Below are 26,136 nucleotides of genomic sequence, written 5' to 3'. Positions count from 1 at the left end.
TACAATTTTCTAGACAAGCGTTTATTGATGTACAAGGATTTGTTTCATTATTTGAAGATGGCAGTACCTAACACATTAAAACAAAACCTTCTACTCACAACAGCACAAAAGTTAGCCCTTTATCCTCAATTCCAGTCACAAAAAACAATGTAAAATTTACTCTACATTTATATTCTGTACTAAAATAGGAAACACATACTCAAGGTCACAGTCCGTTCTCTCATCCAAAATAATTCTGTTTTCAGAATAAAAGGTGACATTTGTACCCATAGGCCCAATACCACATACCACACAATGTATACACATGGACTCCAACCTTGCAAAGCGATATAAATGCATACAGAGCCTTACACCCACATCATCCCTTCCATCTCACTTTGTAGAGTCAGGGCCTTATACTGCTCAGCCACAGGTCACCAACTTGACATTAATAGGAACTTTGGAGAAGAAAGAACATACGCTTCTCCAGCTGCACTGAGATACATTAGTGTAGAAAAAATTTCAGGACAGAAAATACTTGAAAACAGGCACCGTCCCTCCTAAATAAGGGCAGAGGACATACGATTTTAGATTAAATATTTGTTCCTAGTTTACTAGTGCACATCAAAAAGATAAACTACATTGTACTAACAGTCAAGTAAAACATTGGAGCAAAATTCTCCTTAGATACCTCCAAAGTCCCAGGAGTCAGCTCATTTAGGAGAACACAGCACTGGAGTAACAGTACTGCCTGCTGGTTTGGAGCATTTTGCTCATTGCAAACAATTTATCTGACCAAGAACAATCCCTCTCTCCCTGTAATTCTTTGAGACCAGTGCCACTGTTGTGTTGCTCAAAATCTAGCTCACCTGAACTTTCAGTTACTATTTTAGATTAAAACTAGGGAAAAAATTGTAAAACACCTTTGAGAAATGAGACACTTTTTCTTGTAAGCAATATGTAGTGTTTTACAAAATAATTATAATATAAATCAAGAAAATTCAGCTACAGCAAGTCGAGTAACTTATTTGCTAGTCCAGGAAGAAAGCTGTAAGTAATACACACACGATGCAGTAATAAATACATCAGAGAATAGGTGCAACTAGGAAACAAGAGTAGCTTCCTGCAGGTTATTTTAGAAAAATAACACTGACAATTTTGTTAGACACCACCACTTAAGGCTGCCTAAATGACTGTTTAAATTAGGACTTTCAGCTGTATATTCTGCATTCTGAAATGGCTTATGCTTCCTACTCTAATTCTGCTCTTAAAAACCTGAGATGTTTTTACTTATTCAGCTTGAGATTTGGAAATTAACAGTATGTTGAATATTTAAATCTAAGACAGTATAGAAAACTGAGGTAGGCAGTTTTATTCGGTTATTCCTTCTGAGATGAAAAGGGATATTTCCACTGCATTGACAGCCACCTCTTCACTCTCACCTTAAAGGTGACCTCATTACATCTATCAGCCATCACATTGTTACTACAATGGGGCTACCTGTCATTAGCTTACTAATATAAAAATATCAAGTGTTTGATTTAACCTGTTCAAATACATTTTTCTACAAAAATCAGGAAGTCATTTCCAATTCTACCATTCATAGCTGGATTCTTGACTGCTGCATGTGCTCACAGAAATCATGACTGAAATCTCAGGTTTATTAAGACATTTTTACTTCACTGGATACATTAAAAACAACTACTCAGCAAGTACTGTTAAGTCTGCCTCGAAGCGTTCTGAGAGGTAGGTGAGTTCTCCCTCTACAATGCATGATGGTCACTTTCACTTACTATATAGTACACAATGCAGATGTAAGAAAGCAGTGTCTTTTCAAGTCACCTTACATGTTTCATTACATTCTCAGAGAACAGAGTGAGCAATTGGGATAAATAACTGTTCTGTTGAAGACAAGATTCTTCAAAGACAGCAAGTTTCACATTTGTACAGATAGGAGATCAGGAGATCAAATGTCAAATGCAATAAATTAACACTGGTAAAAATGTTTAACAGCTATAAAGTTAATCAGAAAGTTAAGACAGTGCAAATATTTTACATTATTAAAAAAAATAACCAAGAAAAATTTTCAAGTATAAAAAGCATCATTGTTGAGTGATGCTACTTAAAATTCTATTATTGCACGACAGACAAAAGATACAATATCAACCTCTGGGGCCTAAGAAATCTTTTCAAACCATTATGCGTTTTCAAGGAACCATTTCACACTGTTGCTGCATTGTGTATATATTAAACATTTATCAGTCTGTTCATTATTTTTAGTGTGTCTTAATCCAAATTTGTATGCATTTTAAAAAACTATAGCAATTAGGGATAAAATGTTTTAAACACACATATTTAAAGCTAATTTAGGCCTTGTATAATTTAAAGCAGTGTATATAACTTGGAACTAATCCAATGCAAAGGATTCTCAGTTGTGATTCCTTAGGGCAGTTTTAACTTGTGTAGCAAATTGGGGGTTCGGTGACATTGGTCACGTTATAAAAACCCTATTTTTACAGGGATAATGTTAAAAAAAATGCAGTAGGCATACAAAGATTTTTCTTTAACATGCATTTAACCATAATGGAAACTCTCCCTACTAATGGACAAGTTCATCTGTGACCAGAGATTTTTATTGCATATCTTCACCCTTTTTTCCTTGCAAAGACTCCCTGACAAATCCATTTCCTTATAGCAGTTTAAAGGGAGGTTAGAAGATATTTATCCTCCTTGTCTTAGTATATGCTGGAACCATTGGGCACTCCTGCCCCCTCACATCTGTAATGGAAACAGTTTTCTTAGAATCAGAACTATCAGCATGGACAGACTGAACAGAGCAAGCAAGACTTATTTGTAAGTCCAAAAGGAGTAAGATATGGGCAAGTTTGCATCTCTAAGTGCCCCCAGGAGCAGTCATCCTGTAGAAACAGCAATTCTACACATTTCCCTAAATCTAGTAGATTTTGTGCACCACTAACTTGTGCTTCTCTATAGCACAGTATGCCCTGGTTTAAAAAAAAACACAGCTGTTTTCATAGCAGTATTTTAAATCTTCACGTATCCAGTATCACTTTAGAGATCAGCCACATGTCCATCAGAAGAGCCAGTCTATAGTTTTCTCAGTGTGTTTATCTTGTTTTGGCCTAAAGTAGTCACTGTCTTTTTTTACTACAGTTGCCATCGCTATTATTTTTCCCCCAAAGGAAAGTCAAGTTAAGTACAAGTGTTGTATGTTCACATTATCTATGCAGAATAGAACACATTACTTCACTGCTGTTTAGCTCTCAAACGCCCATAAAGTGCCAAGAAACCCGCACCTCACCTGCACTCTGAACACTGATATGGAAGGTAAAGGACAAAAGCTACTGTAGTGAAGTGAAATATTTTGACCATCCCATCAAAAGTACATCAGTGCTCCCCCTTCTTAAAGTTACCCTGGTAAGATTCAAATACGTAGTGCATCAATTTTCATATAACTGGCACGGATTCAATGAGAGTGGGCTTCAAAAAGCTGAAGTGGGATTACTAAAATATTTGAATAAATGTAAAGAAACAAATTTGATGAAAAATATACCATCAATTCACCGTAAGTTTCAAAGTACAGAATAGTATTTTGGAAGCAATGCCATAATATCAGTGTTGTGTGTATGTCTGTGCGTGTGTGGCTGAAATTGCAAGACTTGCTAAAAGCCCATTTCAGCCTAGGTTCCTAGCAGCAAAGCCAATTGATTTTTTTCCATTGCTTTTCACTAACGAAACATTGAGGTATATCTCCAGTTTGAGGATGCTAAAAAACAACATCCTGCTATCACTTAGAGGATTTAGCAAAACAAAATCCAAGAAGCATTCTTACAGTTTCACATGTATATCACTAATGACTGAGTTGCCAGTTGCCTAATGCAGCTAGCACATTTGATCTTCAAAAGTTGTTATTGTTAAAATTAAAGGTCTGAATTCAGAAAATACTGGCACTTACTGAGAAAGCATAGTAAACTTTGCTTCCTCTTAAAAGCTAGCTGCTGTTGTGAGCACCTTCTTGGCTACAAGCAGTAGTGAGATAGACCAAAAGGCCATCGTCCAGTGTGAGACTGCTGCCTGCAGAGATGTTGCACTATGATAGTGCTCTTGACTCGAGGAATGCAGCATGGTGGTGAAGTACATTTTTTACCCACACTTAACTCCATACACACAAAAGAAATCCTGTCAGCAAGGGGATCAAGTTAGCCATCAGCAGCCAGAGCGTTACAACCAGGCTGGAGGAACAGGAGCACAAATCTAAAGTCAAATATAAGGACAATACAGTTACAAAATACACACCTAGGACACAATAGTGAACAATTTAACAAGCATGAATTTCAGTTAAAAAAAAAAAGGAGGCATGAAAACATACAAAACTTAATTTGAAATACTGTCTATGTTAATGCATATTAGCCTTCCATGGCTAGGAACTCTGCAGTAGTAACACGATTAGCCCCTAGGATAGGAAGTGCTTTGTGTTGCTTCTACAACTGATTTAGAATTAGCAGCTAGGAAAATGGTCAGAAAATAGCTGAACACAGCAAGAAAAAGAGAAGGAGGGGTAGAAGTGAGGGTGAGTAGGATCAACATTTTAACAGTGCCTCAGGCTTTCATAAGAGGTGGGTTTTTGAACAATTCTGATTTAGATTGCCATAAAAGCAGAACACTGAAAACCAAACCACAGAACTGAGGTAAGGAAAGGAACAGGAAGAAAGAAATAGAGAGAACTGAAAGAGGGAGCTTGCAAAAATACCTGTCCCTCTAAGTTCTCACTGTGTGTTTTTCTAGATTTATAAGAATGTGGGTGATACTAACACAGCCAGCAGTTTCAGAGATCTGTTCTGAATAATCTCTATACACAAGGAATACAGGATACACTATGCTAAACCTAAAGCAGATACCAGAACTCGAGTTAGTTTACCTTATATTAATGTGTATATTTTTCTTCCTAGAAAAGCTTTACAAACTATACACTAGTTCTTTCCCTAATCACTGCAATTTGGTCACTTCCATGATGGAACAAAAAACAGCTGTTTTAACAGTTTGCAACAGAATTATATAGAAATTTAAGGACAGGAGGTGAAGATAAATAGCATATTCAGCTGAGACTAGATGGCAAGTTCACAGAGACAATGTAGTTACCAAAGCTGGAATATGGCCAGCATATCTAAGGACTAAACAACATTTTAGGAGTTATGGGAAAGTAATATACCATTAGTATGACTAAGGTAAATGATGCAGAGATTTCTGTGGCACCACATAGAGTAACAAACATATTGAAGCATATTTAGTCGGACGCACCCACAAAAGCTCATGCTCCAGTACGTCTGTTAGTCTGTAAGTTGCCACAGAACTCTGCCACTTTTACAGATCCAGAGTAACACGGCAACCCCTCTGATACTTAAAGGTAAATGATGTGATTTTGTTAACTTTAATTTTAGGAAGCACTTAGGCAAAACAAATTATAAAATGAAAGCTCCAAGTCAGTAAAGGAAGACCACCAGTTATTAAAATATGATGCTCAGGCAGCCACCACTAGCTAGAGAGGTCATACATGTACTGTGTTCTCTTATCTCCATGAGGTCAAGCTTACAGGTGAAATTACAAAAGTGTTAATTCAATATCCCAGTGGGGACTACAAGCAGGAGTCCAGGCCCGTAGAGGTTGCGAGAGAGAGTCATAATCTTCCAAACACACAAGTGCCTTGTGGTCTACTGAAAGTTCCATAGGCTACAGAGACATCTCTGGGAGGACTGCCAGAGATTATACCATATGAAGTGGCTGTTCCTCAGCCATATTTCTTCCAACCAACCATCCCCCAGACCATCAAAAACATTACCATACAGTTTTAAGATACCACCATTCTGGCTCTGCTCCCTTCCCTCTCAAAGTTTTCAGGACTTTGGAATAGAGAGGAAGGGAGGGTTTGCCCCTCCATTTTGATTTACTTGGTAGTCAATACAGTCTTTCCAAAAAGATGTCTACATTTTGATTTTCAATTTAATTAATCAAAGTACAAACCGTTCAAGTTATTTAAGAATAGTTACATTGCTGAAATACTGTAGCACTTAATATTTTCCAGTAACTGACAAAATCCTCTGAAGTTTTCAGATGTTTTACCTATCTTTATTTCACATAAGCAAATCATAAGGCAACCTACCAATTGATAGTGCCCTTGTTACGTTAGAAGCTGGAGGATCCCGTTCAGGGGGACAGGAATCACAGAAGTCCCAACAAGCTGGACAAATTAGATTTCCAGCATGTACCCATCCATTCATCTGAATGCTAACAGTTAACACTTGACCAGAGCGGCTGCACAAGTATGCTGTGTCCTTGACCCAAACGTTCAGCCCTTTGGGAGAACAAGAAACCTTAAAATAAAGAAACCAAGTTAGATCTGTTATGTTTAAACATGTCACTTTGTTTATTATCCAAACTTGTTTATAGATTCTTCCAATAAGCAACTATTTTGTTCACAAACTGACTTGGAGACAGCACAGATGAACTGGAAACCCATATTGCTAATTTTAGAACAATTAGCAATTTTAATCTGCTATTTGTTTCAAGGATTTGGTCATATTCTTCTCTGCAATTATACTAACTGAACCACTGAATTAAGAATTACTATAATCATCTGCATACTGCCAATGATTTTATATAAGTGCATTTTCAGTTGTGCTAAGAATATTTTTGAACCCATTCTTTAATTAGTACAGCCAAGATTATCATGATTATGAAAAATAAACTTACATAGATCCAGTGCCTTTCACCTAAACTCAATGGGACTCACAAAACAAGCTAAGCTAGACATCCTGTGAGAATGACATCCCAATATAAATTACAAAATATAGAAAAATTAGTATTCCTATTTTACAGCTGGGGAAACTGAGGCACAAAAACTACCTTGGATAAGTCATTCATAGGAAATCTGTGGTAGAGATAAATTAACATCCAGATCTGTCCTCTAGCCCTGTTCTTAACCCCAATCTTTTTTTATTTTTATTAAACTTCCAGTGGATAGTTTAAGTTACATGCTCATGTTAGAAAGCTATTTTTAAAGCATTGCTAAAAATATTGAGTTATTTAACAAAAACAGCCTGTGATATGATATTAAGTAATCTTATCCTATTTTTTAAACAAATTCTGAGTTTTTATAAAAAGGTGATTTTTTTTTAAATGGTTTCTAAATTTATTTAAAATGTCATCCTTACCTGATAACATCCACTGCCCCAATCAGGGTAACTGATCTTTTTTCTGCACTGTGCCATGACAAATGCTGATTTCTGAATGAGACACACAGAGTTAGGTCCATATTTCTCTGCACCATAGTTTTTTAAAGGATCTGAAGGAAAGAGGAACACATTTTTGAAGAGTTAACTCAGCTTTGTTAAATGAACATCTGCAAGCCCCTATTGTAAATTAGTAAAGAAAATTAACTTCAAGTAGTAAACGATCTATATGGCAATTTCAACAAACATCAGAAAGAAAACCTAACTCTTCAGACCGCTCATAGAATGTTAGACTAAAATGCTAGGACACCATTTCCACAATCTGAAACAGCTTAATGTCTATTAGAATAAATCAACTTCTGTTAACATTAAACTGAATAAGTCTTCAACCAGACTGCAAGTGTATGCCTGCCAGCTACACTGTACACTAGCAGTGCTAATTTACCATCCCAGTAAAGCCACTGAGTCACTGGCAGTGTAAAAACTTAGATTATCAAATTAGGCAGGAGTATCAGATGGTAACTGTTCAATATAATTTACTCCGCCCTATCTGTTCATGAAGAAAAATGGAGACTAAAAGGAAAGTGTTGGGAGTGGAGAAAGGAAGGAGGGAAAAAAAATGGTCTGCTGAACAAACCAGACAACAGAAGGTGGATTGAAAACAGCAAAGAACCTTGTTTTCTAAAGAATGTTCTTAACTGGAAATGTGTGGGTGTCCAGATAAGACCATCCTTGTGAATTCTGCAACAAGAAAAACACTTTGAAAATATACTTCACTAGAAACTGACCTGGCTGATTTTCCATTATTCTACAATCTGAGCTGCGTTGAAATTCACCACTTAAATGCCAACTAAATTCTTGACTAAAGGGGCAATAGTCAGCAATTTCTACTGAGCCACCATAATAAGGCAAATCTTCTGATGGTACTCCATTAAGACTGTCAAAGTACTGGAGAAAAAAAAATGAGGCAATGAAATAGTTTGTGCAACAAGGACAAGTGTATATTTAGCTTTCATTGAATCTATCATAATCACAAATTGCCAACATCAGTGGTGCTGCACATAGGCACTGGTAACAGGAGTCTATGTTTATGAAATGCCTTTGAGCCAGATGGATCCGAAAGCACTTTAAACTCTGCACGTATATACACACATATATGCACACGAGAGAAATCACTTTTCCTACCAAATCACAGCCACCTCCAGAGTGAAACAGCACTATTGTAACAATGCACAGCAATACCCGGCAGCACTCTAGGTAAGGAACTGAAGAAATACCATATATAGAAAATCTTCCAGGGAAATCTATGTAGGAGCTTGCAATGACTTACGATGGAATTTGGTCAGAGTGCCAGATTAACATCATTGTTCTTTCAGAAGAGACCAACATGAGATTTCTAATGACCATAAACGGTCAGGTCATTTGTACTTCTCTGAAATAGGGCACTTTCAGCACCACACATCCCCTTCACATATTAGTTCAGTACCAGCTCAGAGGGAAAGAATGCTACACCCTAAGTCACCAATACATCTTGCACCACTTCAGTCATCAGTTCTCAAACTGTGGACTGCAACCCTGTTTTAATGGAGTTGCCAGGGCTGGCGTTAAGACTTGCTGGGGTCCAGGGCCAAAGCCCGAGCCCCAGTACCCTGGATGGCAGGGCTCAGGCTTTGGCTTCAGCCCTGGGCGGTGAGGCTCAGGTTATAAGGCCCCTGTCTGAGGCTGAAGCCCTTAAGCTTCAGCTTTAGTCCCCCACCCAGGGCAGCAGCGCTCTGGCTTCAGCTTTGACTCCCCCATCCCCAGAGCGGCAGGGCTCAGGCTTTGGTGCCCTCTCACGGGGTCATGTAGTAACTTTTGCTGTCAGAAGGGGGTCATGGTGCAATGAAATTTGAGAACCCCTGACGTAAATAACAAAAATAATTTGAGCTATTCTATGGAGTAAGATGCATTATACCTGATACTCCTGAGGTAACTGCTTTGGGAATTTCTGTAAATTGCATACTGCTACTGCCTTTTGGTCCTGTCTACAAGTTAACTGCAGTGGATTACTCCTCAGAGTGTCACAATATGGACTCACCAATTGCCTCCTTCAAAAGAGGAAAGAAAATCTTAGTTGAATTAGATCATATTTATATCAATTGCTTTTGCTAGACAATTCTATAAGGACTGGTGTTACTTTTCCCCACTTCATTGGTCCATCATGTGTTGGGCACTGGTCTCTTAATGAGCTTGGCAGCAAACTATTGCCATTTGATTGGTCTTGAACGTCATGGGAAACGCATCCATACATTTACCAACACAATATTCTCTAAATCAAAAAGTCTTTCATCTAGGATGCACTTACTCATCTAGATGGTCTAATGTTTCGCGACTCTTTACAAATTTTTAAGCCGGTGAAAAGATTAATTGTGAGAAGGCCTGCTAATACAAAGTGTGACGAGATATGCTCCCTATGGGTCAGACCAGTATCTAAAATACTATTAGAACACACACAAACTAGGACTGATTTTGAAAAGGACCTTAGCCCGCTCTCCATTGTTGCAGGTGCAATCAGATATTTAGATTTCTAAGAGTTATTTGCACTTCCAATTCAATCGAGGCAAAGTAATAGCATGTCCACTTTTCAAGATTAAATGTAAGAGTAAAAGCAAGGATATTAGTGACAGAAGCCAACCATTATTCTTGCACAACCTAATAAAAGTGAGTTCATGGTCTACACAACAGAAGAGAAAGATGTAGCTGAATACTGAATACTGACAAACTGCAAATTCAACAGGTTTCAAAGCATCATATTGAGACACATGATGAAGGGAAGCAGCGAACATCTACAGAGGATAATTATTGTCATGGCCGTCTGTCCTTTGTTGCAAGTCAAATGATTTTGTGGCACTCTGGTGAGACAGACAGTTCAATTTTAGCTGCAACAAAATTTCCAATCTTCCAATTTAAAAGCTACCACGCATTGCGATGAGTGGAAAAGTTCATTGGACTTTCGGCTCACTATTAAGCTCACAACACTAAACAGCCACACATTTCAAAAAGTTTATAATATGAGTGAAGACAAACACACACAGATGAACATGAACATTGAGCTTTTAAAAAAAAAAAAAAGTGTGTTCTTACTTCTCTTTCTTTTGGTCAATCCAAAATTTACAGCTTTTCATCACAAAGTCACAGCCCTTATCACGGCCCCAGTCTAATTTCTCTGCCATGCTGTAATTGGCTTTATACCAGCTGTAAAGATATTTTGAAATGGAAATACAACTGAGAAACTGGTCTTCTGACCAATCAGCAGAAGACAGTTTAAAAACTTGTTAATATCCACAGGTTAGATCTTGACTGATTCTGCCCTCCTTCCAGGCATGGAAATTCTATACCTGTAATAAGAGCTGAATGACAGTGAAGATCTGCTATGTAGCTTTTCAAGGAGAATTTTACCCCAAAGGCATAATTTGATTATACAAACCAGATACACACAAGGGTGTGGTCTTTATGGACAGAGTAATGATAGATGGCATTCAAGAGACATCTGAAGAAAAATGAAGATAACAACATACCAAATATCTTTAATTATTAACTTTTTACATAAAGCAAGCTGTATTCATTCAACTGCAACATCTCTAAGTGCATGAACTCCACAGTACTTTCATTGTTTATAGCTTGAAAAAACACAGGTCTGAAACTGAAGACTAACAACATTTGGTCTTTACACTCTTACCCTGTATCCTCCATTAATGCTAAGGTAATCCGGGAGAAGACCCTGTTCTGTGTGTGGGATCCAGTCATTGCCTCATTCTGAAAATACCAGTAACAGTTAGGAAGCTTCTGAAAAGTGATTCACAGTGTTTTCAGAGCACATTTTCCTTGACAAGTATTTTAAGAAGTTATTTCTCCATACTGAAAAAATTTCACTGCACGTTAAAGGACACCAAAAGTATTTTCCAAAAATGTTTAATTTTTTCTCTTACCAACTTCCCTAGGAAATCTTGAAATTGTAATTTGTTCCCTTATTGCTTACCTCCACAACGCACAACATTGATTTGATATTGTGGCTTTACCCATGACTATGAGGTCACTAACATTTGTACTATAAAAGGAACAAGGCTGCACAGACAATCAAATAGGCTAAATGACCACCGTCTTAGTGAGAGAAAAGTCAATTGCCTTGTTCAGAGGAATTTCTGCACAGGGGAGATGGCAAAAGCCACACTGCAGGGGGATCATAGAAATACAGATGAGCGCTGAAACAGGTTACCTAGGGAAGATGTGGATCTCCTGTTACTGAAGGTTTTTTAAGAACAGGTTAGACCAATGGTCCCCAGACTTTTCAGGGTCGAGCCATGGCTATGGCTCCTGTGGGGGGGTAAGGGTGAGGACATGCGAACAGGGGTAAGGGGGCTGAGACTGGGGCCACAGCTTGGGGGAAGGTCTGGAGCTGGGGCCAGGGATGGAGCCAGAACCACGGCCAGGCCGCAATGGGGGCCGGCAGCTGGGGTCCTGCTGGACTGCAGTAAAGAGCCGATGCTGGGGCTGAGTGCGGGACCACGGCTGAAGTAGAGCTGGGGGCAAAATGGGACTGAGCAGTGCTCCCTCCCCACCTCCTGTGGGGGCTGACCTGGGCCTCACTGTGCCCCCCAGAATTTTCCTCCACACCCCCTTAAGGGGGGCATGCCCCATAGTTTGGGGACCACAGGGTTAGACAAACACCTGTCAGGGATGTCTAGATATGTTTAATCCTATAATATAGAGAAGGGCTAGATCACCTCACAAAGTGCCTTCCAGCCCTACATTTCTATGATTTTATGAAGTCAAGGTAGTGACTAAACTGCGCTCTCCAGGATTTGAGACAAAAAGGTAGAAGGAGAGGGGACGACAAAAAGATAAAACTGGCTCAAAGGGAGTTCCACTCCCCTCTCCTCCCAGAAACAGTCACTCAGTAACAAAGATCAAGTTCAAAAGTGCCCTTATAAATGTAGTTTTCTTATGAAGAGACTAGTTGCTACAGAAGTACATAAAACAAATTAAACTAGGATCACTGCATAGCTGTATTACACTAATAAATTCTACAGGGCAAGTTGGGGGAAGATAGGTAAAGAACTATAGAAAAGTGAACCTCTAATTGTTCGTCATTTGATGCTGTTTTTCTAGGCACTGGTGAACCTTGTGCTCTGAGAATTAAGAGTTTGGAGAATGGTACGAGAGTTGTGTGGGAACGAACAGAGGTTTAATGTGCACAGCTTAGAGTTATTTGCAATGTATTTCAGTTAAGTTTAACACTGGTGGGTTTCCAATAGATCTACGATACACTTGAAAAAACTGAAAATCTACATTTTTATCCCCTTCAGTGAATTATTTACCAGCACTAACCTCCAACAATCGCTTTTCCCAGTGATTGAGCTCAGTACCCATGCCACCTTGGTTTTCAAGCTCCATTCCCTCTAGAATTGGACAGTCAAAGTGTTTCCGAGCTTCTTCCTACAAAACAGAACTGTTGTTACAACCTCATTATGAAAATACTGAAAAAACTAAGAAATGAACTTCTTGATTAAGTTTTTTTTTAAAAAAAAAAAAAAAAGACTATTTTAATGTCCTCCTTTTACCACATTCTACTATTTTCCTTTGAATGCTGAAGGACTTCTCCTTATTGAAGCTCTAACAAGCTAGTGAATCTCCCAGTACTGAATCCAGCAACCTGGCTGTTAGCCGCCAATAAGTAACATACCATACCGCCTACTTATTCCAAGTTCATATCAGGATCATCTGAAAACAATGTTTCACAGAAAATAAGCTTTCATCAAATTGCGCCCCCTTCATGATTAGGTATGCTCAAGAAATTCTGAACAAAACATTTTCACATTAGAAAACAGGGTTTTGTCAAAATCAAAATTTTCCATAAGAAGAAGAGAGAGATTCTGGTGGAATTTTCCATGAGAAAAATCAAAACATACCGCTATTAGCCAACAGGCATCACAATGTTGTCTAAGATTTGTGGCCTGCCCTCCCAGCTCCCACCTCACAATAGGACAGTAACCAGGACGAGCAGAAGCCCCTTACTATAGTTAGCAGTACAGCTTTAAAGAGTTAGGCTACAAATAGTTATTTCAATTTCCTAAAAGTAAAGGTTAGACTAGAATTTCTCCAAACAATCTATAATACCAAAATTAATGTTTGGGTGAAAGTACTGTTTGGTTTCATTTATTAATTGGTTTCTGTCCTCAAATTCCTTAAAAATAAAAAAGTTAAAATTTGAAAGGAAAGGCTGTGAGAGAGAGTGGGGCAGAGGGAGCTTGGAGGAGAAAGGGTGTCAAACACTTTGGAATAATTTCTAAAACAAGAGGAAAGGTGTGACGAAATTTTTCAATGCTGACACTTCATTATAGGCGGAATTAGGAAAACATGGAAACAAGTAGTATTTAAATGGGAAGGGAAAGGTATACTAGTCATATGAAAAAAAAATGAACACTGAACAGAAAAAGGATTAAGGGTGTTATCACTTAAGTCAATAGCAATTGCGAGTGATCACAGCCTCAGGATCAGACTTTATGGAAACAAGATATGAGTAGGATGGGATGGCCCATTTAACCACTACCAAATCTGCTTTAATCTTCTACTCTATCCTTCATGGTATCTCTACCCAACCCCTACATTCTGTCTTTGCATTTCAATTATTTCTCCCCTTATACCTCAAGACCCAATTAACTGTTTTCCATCTTACTGAAATATCCCTTAATTAACTAGGAGTATGATTTTCTCTAAAGTTTGACCCAAACCAGATTACGTGGTCAAGAATTCTTTTTTGTTTGTAGTAACAAAAATGTTAATTTACTGGATATCAACAAGATGGTAATGACTGAAGTTCAAGTATCTGATGGTAATGAGGACAGATATACTATGAAATAAGTTTAAGTTAATCAGTACTTACAACTACTCGAGGTGTTATCAGAAGAAATACATCATGGCGCAGCATCTTATTACCTCGTATATCCCATAACCTCACTGCTTTATCAACAACCTTATTGCTCCACTGATACAAACCTAGACTGTAAGGAGAGTGTTTTAATTAGAGATGTTTTACCAGAATCGAGGCAATAAACCTAGACTACGCTCCAAAACTGAACATTACCTTCCAAAAATGAACAGTACTCAGTATCCTCTTAATACGTACTCTAATTCCTTATGAAAAGGAAATAGTTTAAATGGGCAACTTTCCTCCTTAGTAATATTCTTCCAAGTTATAAGCCTAATTTGCATTTTGTGACCAGCCAAACTGAAGAAGTTTACTAAGGAGATATTTTCAGAATTATTATGCACTAATAAAATATATTGCACATATCAGGAGAGAATCTAAAAAGCTAAGAACTTTCACTTGCAGAAATTGCACGAAGGAATGAGTTTTTACTACTAAAAGGGAAAACAGTTGCAAAATCGCTTATTCATACTGAAAATGTCTAAATTAACTGAAAAATAGGAAAGTGTATTGTGATTTTTTTTTTTAATAGTAAATGAGAATTATAGGCATGCAGAAATCATCCTACATAGTGCCATTACATATTGCACACATACAAGATGGGAAATGACTGCCTAGGAAGTAGTACTGCGGAAAGGGATCTGGGGGTCATAGTGGATCACAAGCGAAACATGAGTCAACACTGTTACAAAAAAAGGAAACATCATTCTGGGATGTATTAGCAGGAGAATTGTAAGCAAGACACGAGAAGTAATTCTTCTGCTCTACTCTGCACCGATTAGGCCTCAACTGGAGTACCATGTCCAGTTCTAGGCACCACATTTCAGGAAAGACGTGGACAAATTGGAGAAAGTCCAGAGAAGAGCAACAAAAATGATTAACAGAAGACTGTGAGGGGACATGGTAACAGTTTTCAAGTACACAAAAGGTTGTTACAAGGAGGAGGGAGAAAAAGTGTTCTTCTTAACCTCTGAGGACAGGACAAGAAGCAATGGGCTTAAAATGCAGCAAGGGCAGTTTAGGTTGGATATTAGGAAAAACTTCCTAACTGTCAGAGTGGTTAAGCACTGGAATAGATTGCCTGGGGAGGTTGTGAAATCTCCATCATTTGGGATTTTTAAGAGCAGGTTGGACAAAGACCTGTCAGGGACAGACTAGAATGATAATACTTTGTCCTGACTTGAGTGCAGGGGACTGGACTAGATGACCTCTTGAGGTCCCTTCCAGTTATATGAGTCTATATGTAAAAATCTTGGAAGATAGACATCTTATACTGACTAAATTCAATTACAATGATATTTGACATGTGATACATCATTGCGATTTGAGTAAACTCAATACAAGATATATATGAAGAATAAACCCCGATTCAGCAAGGTACTTAAGCATATGCCTAAGTGTAATCATGAATATAATCACTGTTTTCAGTAAGCTCACTTACGTTCTTAAAGTTAGGTGTATGTTTAAGTACACCACTGAACTGATCCACAGTGATGGATCATGCAGTCCTCAGAGGCAAGACCCCAGTGTTCCTGAGAGGACTGCAGGATAATCCGGATTGAAGTCCTAAAAGGACTGCAATGGAGATAGTTCAGTGGTTTGAGCATTGGCCTGCTAAACTCAGGGTTGTGCGTTCAATCCTTGAAGGGGCCATTTGGGGATTTAGTTGGGAATTGGTCCTGCTTTGAGCAGGGGGTTAGACTAGATGACCTCCTCAGGTCCCTTTCAACCTTGATATTCTATAACCTACAGTATTATATAATAGTTGTCCATTACTCAACACACAGAATAATAATACTGCAGACTTATGAACGTCTACTGTAGTACTTCAATGATATGAAGGCCCTTAGTTAACAAACTATTGGTTGTATCAGTTAAGGAACAGACATGAAAACTGACCAAATTACTGCAGATTAAGGTTCAGGTCAAATCTGAGATCTTATTGAAAAAGGAAGACAAAGTCACATTTCAATATGACAGAAAACCAATTCTTTTCAGTCTAGGAAGATTTCATATATTCAGAATACCCAAATTTGAATAGATTGCTCTTGAATCGCTAGCAGGTGAAGTAGTCAGTTTAAGCAAAATTGATAGGATTCTGTCAACTTTTAATCAGCACAGTTTAACTGTGGGCATTACTGCTACTTAGCATTACCTATAGTGTAGAGGAATGGGGGCAATAAAGCTGAAGTTATGCTGCCAGACCCAATAGACCCTATGTGACTAATTTGGAGTTGCTCTAGAATACTGTATATTGACCTGGTTACTGGGCTGTTAATAGTATGAATATTTTGGGTTAATAGCAGGCTGTGGGGAATCACAAGCCAAAGAGAAAGAATGGCTCAAGATGAGCAACTTCTCAGCAAACACTTGAGAGTTAAGAGACAATCCCAGGACAGGAAAAGGCTGGAAACACAGCAGGTCAAAAGAACTCTGGCTGGTTTGAAAAGGAATGCTCTCTCAGAAAAGGGAATAGTTCCGGGGAACCAGACCAGCACACACAGACACCCCACTGCTTATAGAATATTTATTTACAATCTTTTTTCTCTAAATCAGTGGTCCCCAAACTTTTCACAGTGTCCCACCTTACCGCTGCCCACCCACCCCCCAACCAAGCCAGGAGTGGGTCCCCCAGCTTGCGGTGGGGGCACAGACAGGGGAAAAGGAACTGAGGCTGGGAGTGGGACCAGGACCGTGACTAAGAGCGGAACCACAGCCAGGGGCCAAGGCTAGGGATGGCAGCGGAAGCTATGGCCCAGCTGTCGTCAGGGCTAAGGCTGGGGCCGGAAGTGGAGCCGCAGCTGAGAGCCATGGTTGTGGCAAAGGCGGGTGGCATGCCCTCCCCATGCAGGCTGCCCCAGGCCTCACCCCCCGAACATTCCTCTGCACCCCACTCTGGGGGGCATGACCTACAGTTTGGGGAGCACTGCTCTAAATTTTTTGTTCCTACTGCTAAAGCAAACAATACTTTGATTTAAGGAGGATGTCTGATCACTGTGTACCACTGGTCACAGCCTCCCAAAGGGAAGAATGGCACAAGAGATACCCCTGCAGGTTTGGCTGAATTCAGGTATGAATGGTTAATACACAGTAGACTGCAGCCCAGCGCCAATCTAAGAGTGGGAGAACTGTAAAACTGCTTTGAAATAGGTGAAGGCATGAGGCCTGACACCTGAGGGAGTGCACCCAGAGAGACCACCAATGGAGGCAAAGGTGCAGGTAGCGCTGTAATTGACATCCTAAATCTGACACCCCTCCCCCCTTTGGGATGTGCGTGTGTGAGAGAGAGAGAGAGAGACATACAAAAAAGCACAATGCCACAAATGAATCAACTCTACAACAAATTAAACTAATGTTTGAGTGTGAAGAGAAAGAACATTTCTGCAAAGGAAACAACGCTGGCTTTCAAGAGGCTGACAGCCAGAATATATTCTTGCAAAAATGAAAGGACACTGTCAAGTTACCAAACCAAGAGGATTCAGTGATTTAAAAATATACCTGTCATTAAAAGGTGGGAGCCCCTCTGCATATCTTGCTGTCAAAGGATTTCCATCGTCATCATGATAAAATGCAAATAGCCCAGCAGAGAAACCCTTCAAAAATGTAAATAAAAAGCATGTTCAGACAATACTAATCCATATAAAATACTAAAAGCCATTAACAGACCAATATACAACCCCCAATACATATGTTGAGAATATTATACCTGAAAGCAATTAGCACAGATGTTGAAAGATGCAAATTAAGTGCATTCCTTTTTATAGAAACTAGCTGGGAGAACGTAAGGAAATGACATATTAAAATATCAAGTCTTACCAGTGCATGAATAATTTCATGTTTCACTGTAGACAGCATGCCAATAAAGTCCTGAGCTTGAGTAGAAATCATATTTGGACACAAATTAGCATATCCTGCTACTGGCCTGGAAGACAAATATTGCTTTGTTTTATAAATTGGATTTCAATTAAATGCTGGGCAACTTAAAAAAAAAAAATCACATTAAATATGAAGGTAACAAATTAAACCTAAAAAACATTCATCTGATTTAACGCAAATAACTTTTCACCCTCTTTTGGGGATAAATCCTTCCATGTAATGTTTTTCCTGACTAAATAGATTACCAGCAGTAGCATGTGTACATGTACACACACACACCCCATGCAAAAAGTATGTAATTATTGGAGGTCAATAAGTTAACCCAATGGTTTTCAACCTTTATTTCATTTGCAGACCCTTACAAGATTTCGAATGAAGGTGTAGACACCTTTGGAAATGAGGGGTCCATGGACCACAGGCTGAAAACCACTGAGTTAACTCGTTAAACAAAAGAATGCTAATCTAGCAGCAGAAACTGCACAGCTGAAGCTCAGGGTCAGTCAGTTTCCATTACAAACCTTCTGCTTTATAGCCATAATAAGAGACAGAAAACAGAGACAACCAGTTATCTCTTAAAACCTCAAATGGAGGGTAATGAGCATTATTTCAGCTCTCTTACTTGACCACCCAAAATAACCCCTCCCACACACACACTTATTTAAAAGTGAAAATAAAAATTAGGTCAAGCTTCTGCTTTATACAATACTGCAGAACTATGTCCCAAAAATTGACTTGTTGCAGCAGAAACATAGACCTCTCTTCTACCACCCCTAGGAGTCTAGGGCATTAGTTTTCAAACTTTATGTATTGGTGACCCCTCTCCCTCATCAAGCCTCAGAGTGTGACCACCTTTATAAATTAAAAAGGGGGGGGGTATAATTTAATTTAATGGGGACTCTTGGCTGTCAGCCCCATGGAGCTGACAGCTCATGACCCCCTGTAACCACCTTGTGACCCCCTGTGGGGTCACAACCCCCAGTTTGAGAACCCCGATCTATTTTAAAATAAAGAGATTTTCACTTTGCTTAAGCTTGTAAAACTTCAGGCAGTAGCAGAGGGGTGGGATCTAGTCTGCACAAAAATTTAAGGCAAAGTGCATCAGTGAGGTAGGGTGACCAGACAGCAAATGTGAAAAATTGGGACGGGGGTGGGGGAGTAATAGGCTTCTATATAAGAAAAAGCCTCAAATATCAGGACCGTCCCTATAAAATCGGGATATCTGGTCACCCTACACTGAGGTCGACTTCAATAAGGCTCCACATAGGTGATAATGGATACAATTGCAAGATCAAGGTGCACATATTTTGCAGATAAGGGGCCCAATCCTACTCCCATTTAAATTAGTATAAGTTTTGCACTTACTTCAATGGAAGCTTTATACGGTATGTGTATTAAGGAAAGAGGTTTAGCTTTGATTTGGTATGTCCTAGCTTCTCAGGATTTCGTGTAGTTTGATTTGTGTCTGGGGGGGGCGGGGAGCGTGCACATGCGCACACACATTAATAAGAAAGTTTAATTTATTTTAATAAATGAAAATATTTGTTAGCATAATTCCTACTTGAAAAATAACATTTAAGCAAAATATTGTTTTGCAAAATCTCAAAGTGTACTGTGTCAGGGAGAGACATGAGAATGACTGTTTTGGTTCTTAACATGTAACTTGTCTACATTATCATGTTCCACTGTAGTGGAGTCATAGAGCTTAAGGCCGGAAGAGACCACTGGGTCATCCAGTCCAGCGGTTCTCAACCAAGGGTACATGTACCCCTGGGGGTACAGAGAGGTCTTCCGGGGGTACATCGACTCATCTAGATATTTGTCTAGTTTTAGAACAGGCTACATAAAAAGCACCAGCAAAGTCAGTGCAAACTAAAATGTCATTCAGACAATGACTTGTTTATACCGCTCTATATACTATATACTGAAATGTAACTACAATATTTATATTCCAATTGATTTATTTTACAACTATGTGGTAAAAATTGGAAAGTTCAGTAATACTGTGCTGTGACACTTCAGTCTTTTAATGTCTGATTTTGTAAGCAAGTAGGTTTTAAGTGAGGTGTAATTTGGAGGGGTGGGGGAACATGACACAAGACAAATCAGACTCCTGCAAAGGGGTACAGTAGTCTGGGAAGGTTGAGAGCCACTGACCTAGTCTGAACTTCTGTATAATACAGGCCACCAACATCATCCAGCACTCACATGCTAAACCCAACAACCAAAATTAGACCTAAGTATTACAAGTCACAGGAGACTGGACTGTTATTCTCTGCCTATGGCACATGAGAGGGATCGAGGTGAACCAATGCCTGAGGTCCCTGCAATGGCAGGGAATTGATTAAATGATATACACTCAGATAACCCCACAAGTGACTCACACCCCTGCTGCAAAGGAAATTGCTAACCCCCTCAAGGTCACTGACAATCTAACCTGAGGGAAAATTCCTTCCCAAACCTACATATGGTGATCAGTTAGACCAGGGGCAGGAAACCTTTGGCACAGGTGCTGAAGTCGGCATGCAAGCTGATTTTCAGTGGCACTCACACTGTCCAGGTCCTGGCCACCAGTCCAGGGGGCTCTGCATTTTAATTTTAAATGAAGCTTCTTAAACATTTTAAAAGCCTTGTTTACTTTACATACAACAATAGTTTAGTTATATATTATAGACTTAGGGAACAAGACCTTCTAAAAACGTTAAAATGTATTACCGGCACACAAAACCTTAAATTAGAGTGAATAAATGAAGACTCAGCACACCACTTCTGAAAGGTTGCCGGCTAGAGTTAAACCACAAGCATATGAACAAGAATCAGCCAGCTGGACAACAGAGAGAGCGAGAGAATGTTCAGAGCTACCTTGGAGCACCAGCCCACCACATCCAGTGTCCCATCTCCAGCTGTGCGCGTCTCTGATGCTTCAGTGCAAAAAGCCAGAACACACTGGGGGAGTCCCTTCTAGACCCATGCAAGTGACCAGCTAAAACCATGAAGCATGAGATTTTAGGAACGTAAGACGTAAACCAACAACCCATTACACTCAGCAGACCAGACATATCTAGTGAGTTCGGCCTAAACGAATGCAAAGACCTGAAATAATTACTCAGTAAAAATTAGCCTGGAATTAATTTTTACCTGTCCATTTCTGCTTCCAGTTGGCAGTAGGCTGCGTACGCAATAATATTTTCCTGACCACATCTCTCAGTAGTAAGAGCACTGACATAAAGTACGAAATCGGCATCTCGAACTCCTTCTTGGTCTGGTAAGCCAGCAGGTCCACAATGCCCATTGTCACGACATACCCTACACTGCTATGATAATGCAATTAAAATGGGAAAGATATGAAATAATTAGCCTAAATAACTTAAATTCTTAGAAATGTAATATGCCAATCTTAAAGCTATTCACAAATATTTGTTCTTTTAAGCCAAGAAAAGATTAGAATCCCTGCTGTCGACTAGGTAAATACACTAGGGCCAAAGTTTTAAAGAGAGTGATTAGTGATTTTGGTAATAATTGGAGATATACCAATCTCCTAGAACTGGAAGGGACCTTGAAAGGTCATTAAGTCTGGCCCCCAGCCTTCACTAGCAGGACCAATTTTTGCACCAGATCCCTAAGTGGGCCCCCTCAAGGACTGAACTCACAACCCTGGATTTAGCAGGCCAATGCTCAAACCACTGAGCTATCCCTCCCCCCGGGCTTCCTCAGTTTGAGTGGTGCCCAATATGAAGTGTACTAAAAAGGCGGTGATCAGCCCTTTCAGAGTCAGATTTTTTTTATGCTGTCTCCAACTTGGACATCCAGAAACTGAGGCACACTTATCACTCGCGGTTCTGACTGTATTTCATATAAGTGTGTCCCTTGATTCATTTTAATGTAATTTCAATTAAATTTAAAAATAAACTGAGTAAAAGTGCTACACAATATGTTTAAAAAATGGTATCAAGTGTGTAAAGCTACAATGATCAGAGCAAGTAAGAGAAGTGCTAGACCTGTATTTTAGTATGAATCGAAACAGAGAAGTGAGAAAATATATTGTGTCGACATGACTTCATTAGAAGATTTGGATGAGTAAGAACTTCAAAACTGGACCTTATGATGGCAAATTAATTCTAGAAAATTGGACACACTGAATAAGGAGTATTATAAATTGGCTTTAGAACTCTGCTAATATCTGAGGCTTTGTCATGGTATAATTCCCCACTCTGAACCTTAGCGTCCAAAAGGTGGGGTACCAGCATGAATTCCTCTAAGCTCAATTACCAGCTTAGTACTTGTAGCGTGGCAACCAACCAGGAATTCCAGTGCCTGGTACACTCTGGTCCCCCAAAAACCTCGCCCGGGGACTCCCAAGACCCAGACCCTCTGGACCTTAACACAAGGAAAGTAAACCCTTTCCCCCCGTTGCCTCTCCCAGACTTCCCCTCCCTGGGTTACCCTGGAAGATCACTGTGATTCAAACTCCTTGAATCTTAAAACAGAGGAAAATTCACCTTCCCCCTCCTTCTCTCTCCCCCTCTCAGACTCTCCCTGAGAGAGAAAGTAATCCTAACACAGACACAATTTAACCTTTCTCCCCACCAATTCCCTGGTGGATACAGACCCAGTCCCCTGGGGTCTCACCAGAATTAAAAAAACAATCAGGTTCTTAAACAAGAAAAGCTTTTAATTAAAGAAAGAAAAAACAGTAAAAATTATTTTTGTAAATTTAAGATGGAATATGTTACAGGGTCTTTCAGCTATAGACACTGGGAATACCCTCCCAGCCTAAGTATACAAGTACAAATTAAAATCCTTTCAGCAAAATACCAATTTGAACTCCCTCCAGCCAAACACACATTTGCAAATAAAGAAAACAAACATAAGCCTAACTCGCCTTATCTACCTAGTACTTACTACTATTCTGGACATATAAGAGACTATATCAGAGAGATTGGAGAGAAACCTGGCTGCATGTCTGGTCACTCTCAGAACTCAGAGAGAACAACCACCAAAATCTAACAGCACACACAAAAACTTCCCTCCCTCAAGATTTGAAAGTATCCTGTCCCCTGATTGGTCCTCTGGTCAGGTGACAGCCAGGCTCACTGATCTTGTTAACCCTTTACAGTCAAAAGAGACATGAAGTACTCCTGTTCTATTAACCCTTAACTATCTGTTTATGACAGGCTTAATATTCAACAATGTCCTTTCTGAATCTATTTTCCTTAGTATTTGTAAAATTTCTATTGCATAATTTTGACACACTCCACACTAATGCACCGTACTGCAATTACAGCAATTTTTGTAAGGATTAATTCACTTGACTTTTGGCCCTATAATATAATCAGAGAAACACGGTATTGCCTTAGATTATATTGTGTCTTATTGTTCAAATCTGATCACCTCCCACAAGTAAAAACTACATATAAAAAGGTCAAACATACTAATATTAACTTTATTAGTAATCTTCACAAACCATAAAACTTATAATGCTAAGTAGATGTCACTTGGTTTGAACTACCTGTAAGTGTTCCTCAGGAACTATAGCCGGGCCACATCTCGTGTGTTCTGCACAGGCTCCTCTGCAATACCTGTGAGGGTCACCTTCCTTCCTTAAATACTGGTTTGTTGCGCATTGCCTTCAATTAAAGTCAAAATTATTTTATAAGTGAAAAGGCAAGCTGTAAAATAATTCATGGCAGCTAAAGATACTGAAATAAACAGGTGCTACAATATTACTGTGTAAGGCACTAATATGAGAAATATTACTTGCAAGAGGTTACTATTACACTAGTGGAAAAACAAGATGTTGTTCCACATTTATATTAAAGTTAACTCAAAAGTATTTTAAATATCAACACAGCAAACAACAGTAAACAAACTTCACTCACCTGCTTAGCGAAATAGTACCTGTTGGTTTGCGAACTTGAAAAGTCTTTTCCAAATAAGAAATAGCTTGTGGGAAAAGTTTGTTCTAAATTTAACAAAAACAAAAATACACACAATGGACTCCTTGTTGCAATACAAGTACAAATGCATCCTAGGACTACTAACTCTCACATTACAGGGCATTTGCTAAACATGAAGGCACAGCAGAAGAAAGGATGGCATGACACGAAGACTTGCTGAAGTCTTAAGTGCAGCTAAGCTGTATGGCACTGCAGTCATAGCAATAATATTGACAGTAATCTATAGTTACTCTGAAGGATCCCAAAGTGCTTTATAAACTACACATAAAGTGCCACTGGAAGCCAGACATTTTTTGGAGTAAAAAATAGCAAATAACTGATGTACAGCACATTGTGGAATAACTTTTGGGAGAGCAGACTGCCATACACACAAACCAAAAGGAGAAACAAGTGTAACATACCTTTATAAGGTGTCGTTTCTCAGGGAGCAAACTCGGGGGAAAAAAGGAAATATTTTGATATAGATAATATATTTTTACATTTCAAAACTTCAGAAAAATATCACTATACTTACTCTTCGACACTTCTGTCATATATAGTCTTAATTCTCAGTTTTTGATCAACATTTCTCTTGAGAACATGATTTTCCTTAAGATAAACTTTGTAGACAACCTGGTAAAAACAGGAACAGAGAACTTGATTTGACAAGTTATTTTTACAATTTTTTTTAAACTGACAGGTATTTACAAATTCTGAATGCCTCCATATTGAAAGGCTCTTGATTTAAAATAAAATAATAATAAATAATAATAATTCTCACCTTCCTAATCAGAGATCACTCAGTACTCTGGACAGCATCCCAAAAGTCAACATATTTACTTCCACATACACACACCTTATCTCCTCCTACTTGTATTAGTTATATATTGACTAAAACAGTCTGAATTTTTAAAAGACAGTTACAGAAGTGGCTAAATTTATAATTTTGACTACAGCAGAAGCCCTGTCTATGTACATTTACTCTCTTGAATTTCTTATGCAAGTTCCAGGAAGCTGCCTCAAATGTCTTCAGCAAGGATCAGACCTAGAAGTAACAGGATTATGACCAAAGCATTTAAACCTGGAATGACATATCAAATAAGCAGTTTTATTTGCAAATGATTGTTCTGGAATGATCTCATTATCTGCCATCTGTTTGCTTTAGTTTGAGGTTATTCTGTAGAGCTTCAATGGAGCCATTTTTCAAAACAGCTGATTCTGGCATTACCGAGATATTGACACCTCTCATTGGAGCACCATTACATTCCAACATCCTTCCACCACCTGACTCCTAACATAGATACCTATAAACCCCACTCAGATACCATGGTAGCCTGGCCTCCACTTCTCCCACCCTTTGACCAATCCTCCTTACCCCATGCCTCCTTTACCCCATCTGATACCACGCAGCTCGGATACCCCCTGATCCCATCCCTTACCCCTTCCCCAACCATTACAGAGAGGACACCACCCCATATCCACTCCCTGTCCCGTCCCTACCCTGTATGCAGAGGGCACCGCAAGCCCCGCTGGCACTCCATGCCCCTCCCAACCTATTACACACAAGGCATCCCGTGCTCCACGCACCACTCCTACCCCATATGCAGCGGGCACCCCATAGCCCGCCCATTAAACACAGGGCACCTCGTGCTCCACGCACCACTCCTACCCCATATGCAGAGGGCACCCCATACCCCGCCCATTACACACAGGGCACCCCGTGCTCCACGCACCACCCCTACCCCATATGCAGCGGGCACCCCATACCCCGCCCATTACACACAGGGCACCCCGTGCTCCACGCACCACCCCTACCCCATATGCAGCGGGCACCCCATAGCCCGCCCATTAAACACAGGGCACCCCGTGCCCCGCCCCCACCCATTACACAGAGAGCACCCACACTACCGCCAGCCCCAGGCGTTACGCAATCACCTCCCCAGGCCGCCCGCAGAGCTCTGGGCCGGGGACTCCTCACCTCTCCGCCGCTGGGAACGCGGTGCTGACAACTGGAAGAGGAGGCGGCGGCGGGGGCTGGGCTGCAGCCCAGCAGGAGGAGCGCAGCGGCAAGGGCGGAGAGCGGCGGCCATCTGTACGGCACCCGGCCCCGACTGCGGGGCTCAGCCACCATCAT

General features: G+C 39.7%; 1 protein-coding gene across 4 annotated transcripts; it reads right to left on the bottom strand.

Annotated features, from left to right (window-relative positions):
• Positions 1–2: 2 nt before the first annotated feature.
• Positions 3–26,136, bottom strand: LMLN (leishmanolysin like peptidase). 4 transcript variants are annotated; one of them, XR_004002574.1, is made up of 18 exons: positions 25,981–26,136; positions 24,538–24,635; positions 24,425–24,455; positions 23,946–24,028; positions 23,576–23,693; positions 21,205–21,380; positions 18,010–18,115; positions 17,692–17,786; positions 14,149–14,266; positions 12,594–12,701; positions 10,945–11,021; positions 10,350–10,460; positions 9,181–9,313; positions 8,015–8,174; positions 7,209–7,339; positions 6,158–6,368; positions 3,956–4,254; positions 3–2,757 (listed from the first exon to the last, which is right to left on the bottom strand). XR_004002574.1 is itself a non-coding variant. In XM_030579759.1 (17 exons), the coding sequence occupies exons 1-17, from the start codon at positions 26,134–26,136 to the stop codon at positions 4,154–4,156; spliced, it is 2,013 nt and encodes a 670-aa protein (XP_030435619.1). In that variant the 3' UTR covers positions 3–4,153. The 4 variants fall into 4 exon arrangements, 3 of the variants coding, with proteins under 3 accessions (XP_030435619.1, XP_030435620.1, XP_030435621.1); XM_030579759.1 differs by having other exon boundaries at positions 3–4,254; XM_030579760.1 differs by having other exon boundaries at positions 3–4,254; positions 9,304–9,313.

Source organism: Gopherus evgoodei, chromosome 11 (genome assembly GCF_007399415.2).
Source record: "Gopherus evgoodei ecotype Sinaloan lineage chromosome 11, rGopEvg1_v1.p, whole genome shotgun sequence".
Lineage (NCBI taxonomy): Eukaryota > Metazoa > Chordata > Testudines > Testudinidae > Gopherus > Gopherus evgoodei.
This window is presented reverse-complemented; position numbering and strand designations above follow the sequence as displayed.

Excerpts from the sequence above, each read along its gene's own strand:
- LMLN (XM_030579759.1), bottom strand. The coding sequence starts at position 26,136 with ATGATGGTGGCTGAGCCCCGCAGTCGGGGCCGGGTGCCGTACAGATGG. Across the intron at positions 21,381-23,575 it reads TTCCTGAGGAACACTTACAG|CAGTGTAGGGTATGTCGTGA; the intron begins GTAGTTCAAACC and ends GCATTATCATAG. Across the intron at positions 11,022-12,593 it reads GGGAAAAGCGATTGTTGGAG|AATGAGGCAATGACTGGATC; the intron begins GTTAGTGCTGGT and ends TGGTATTTTCAG.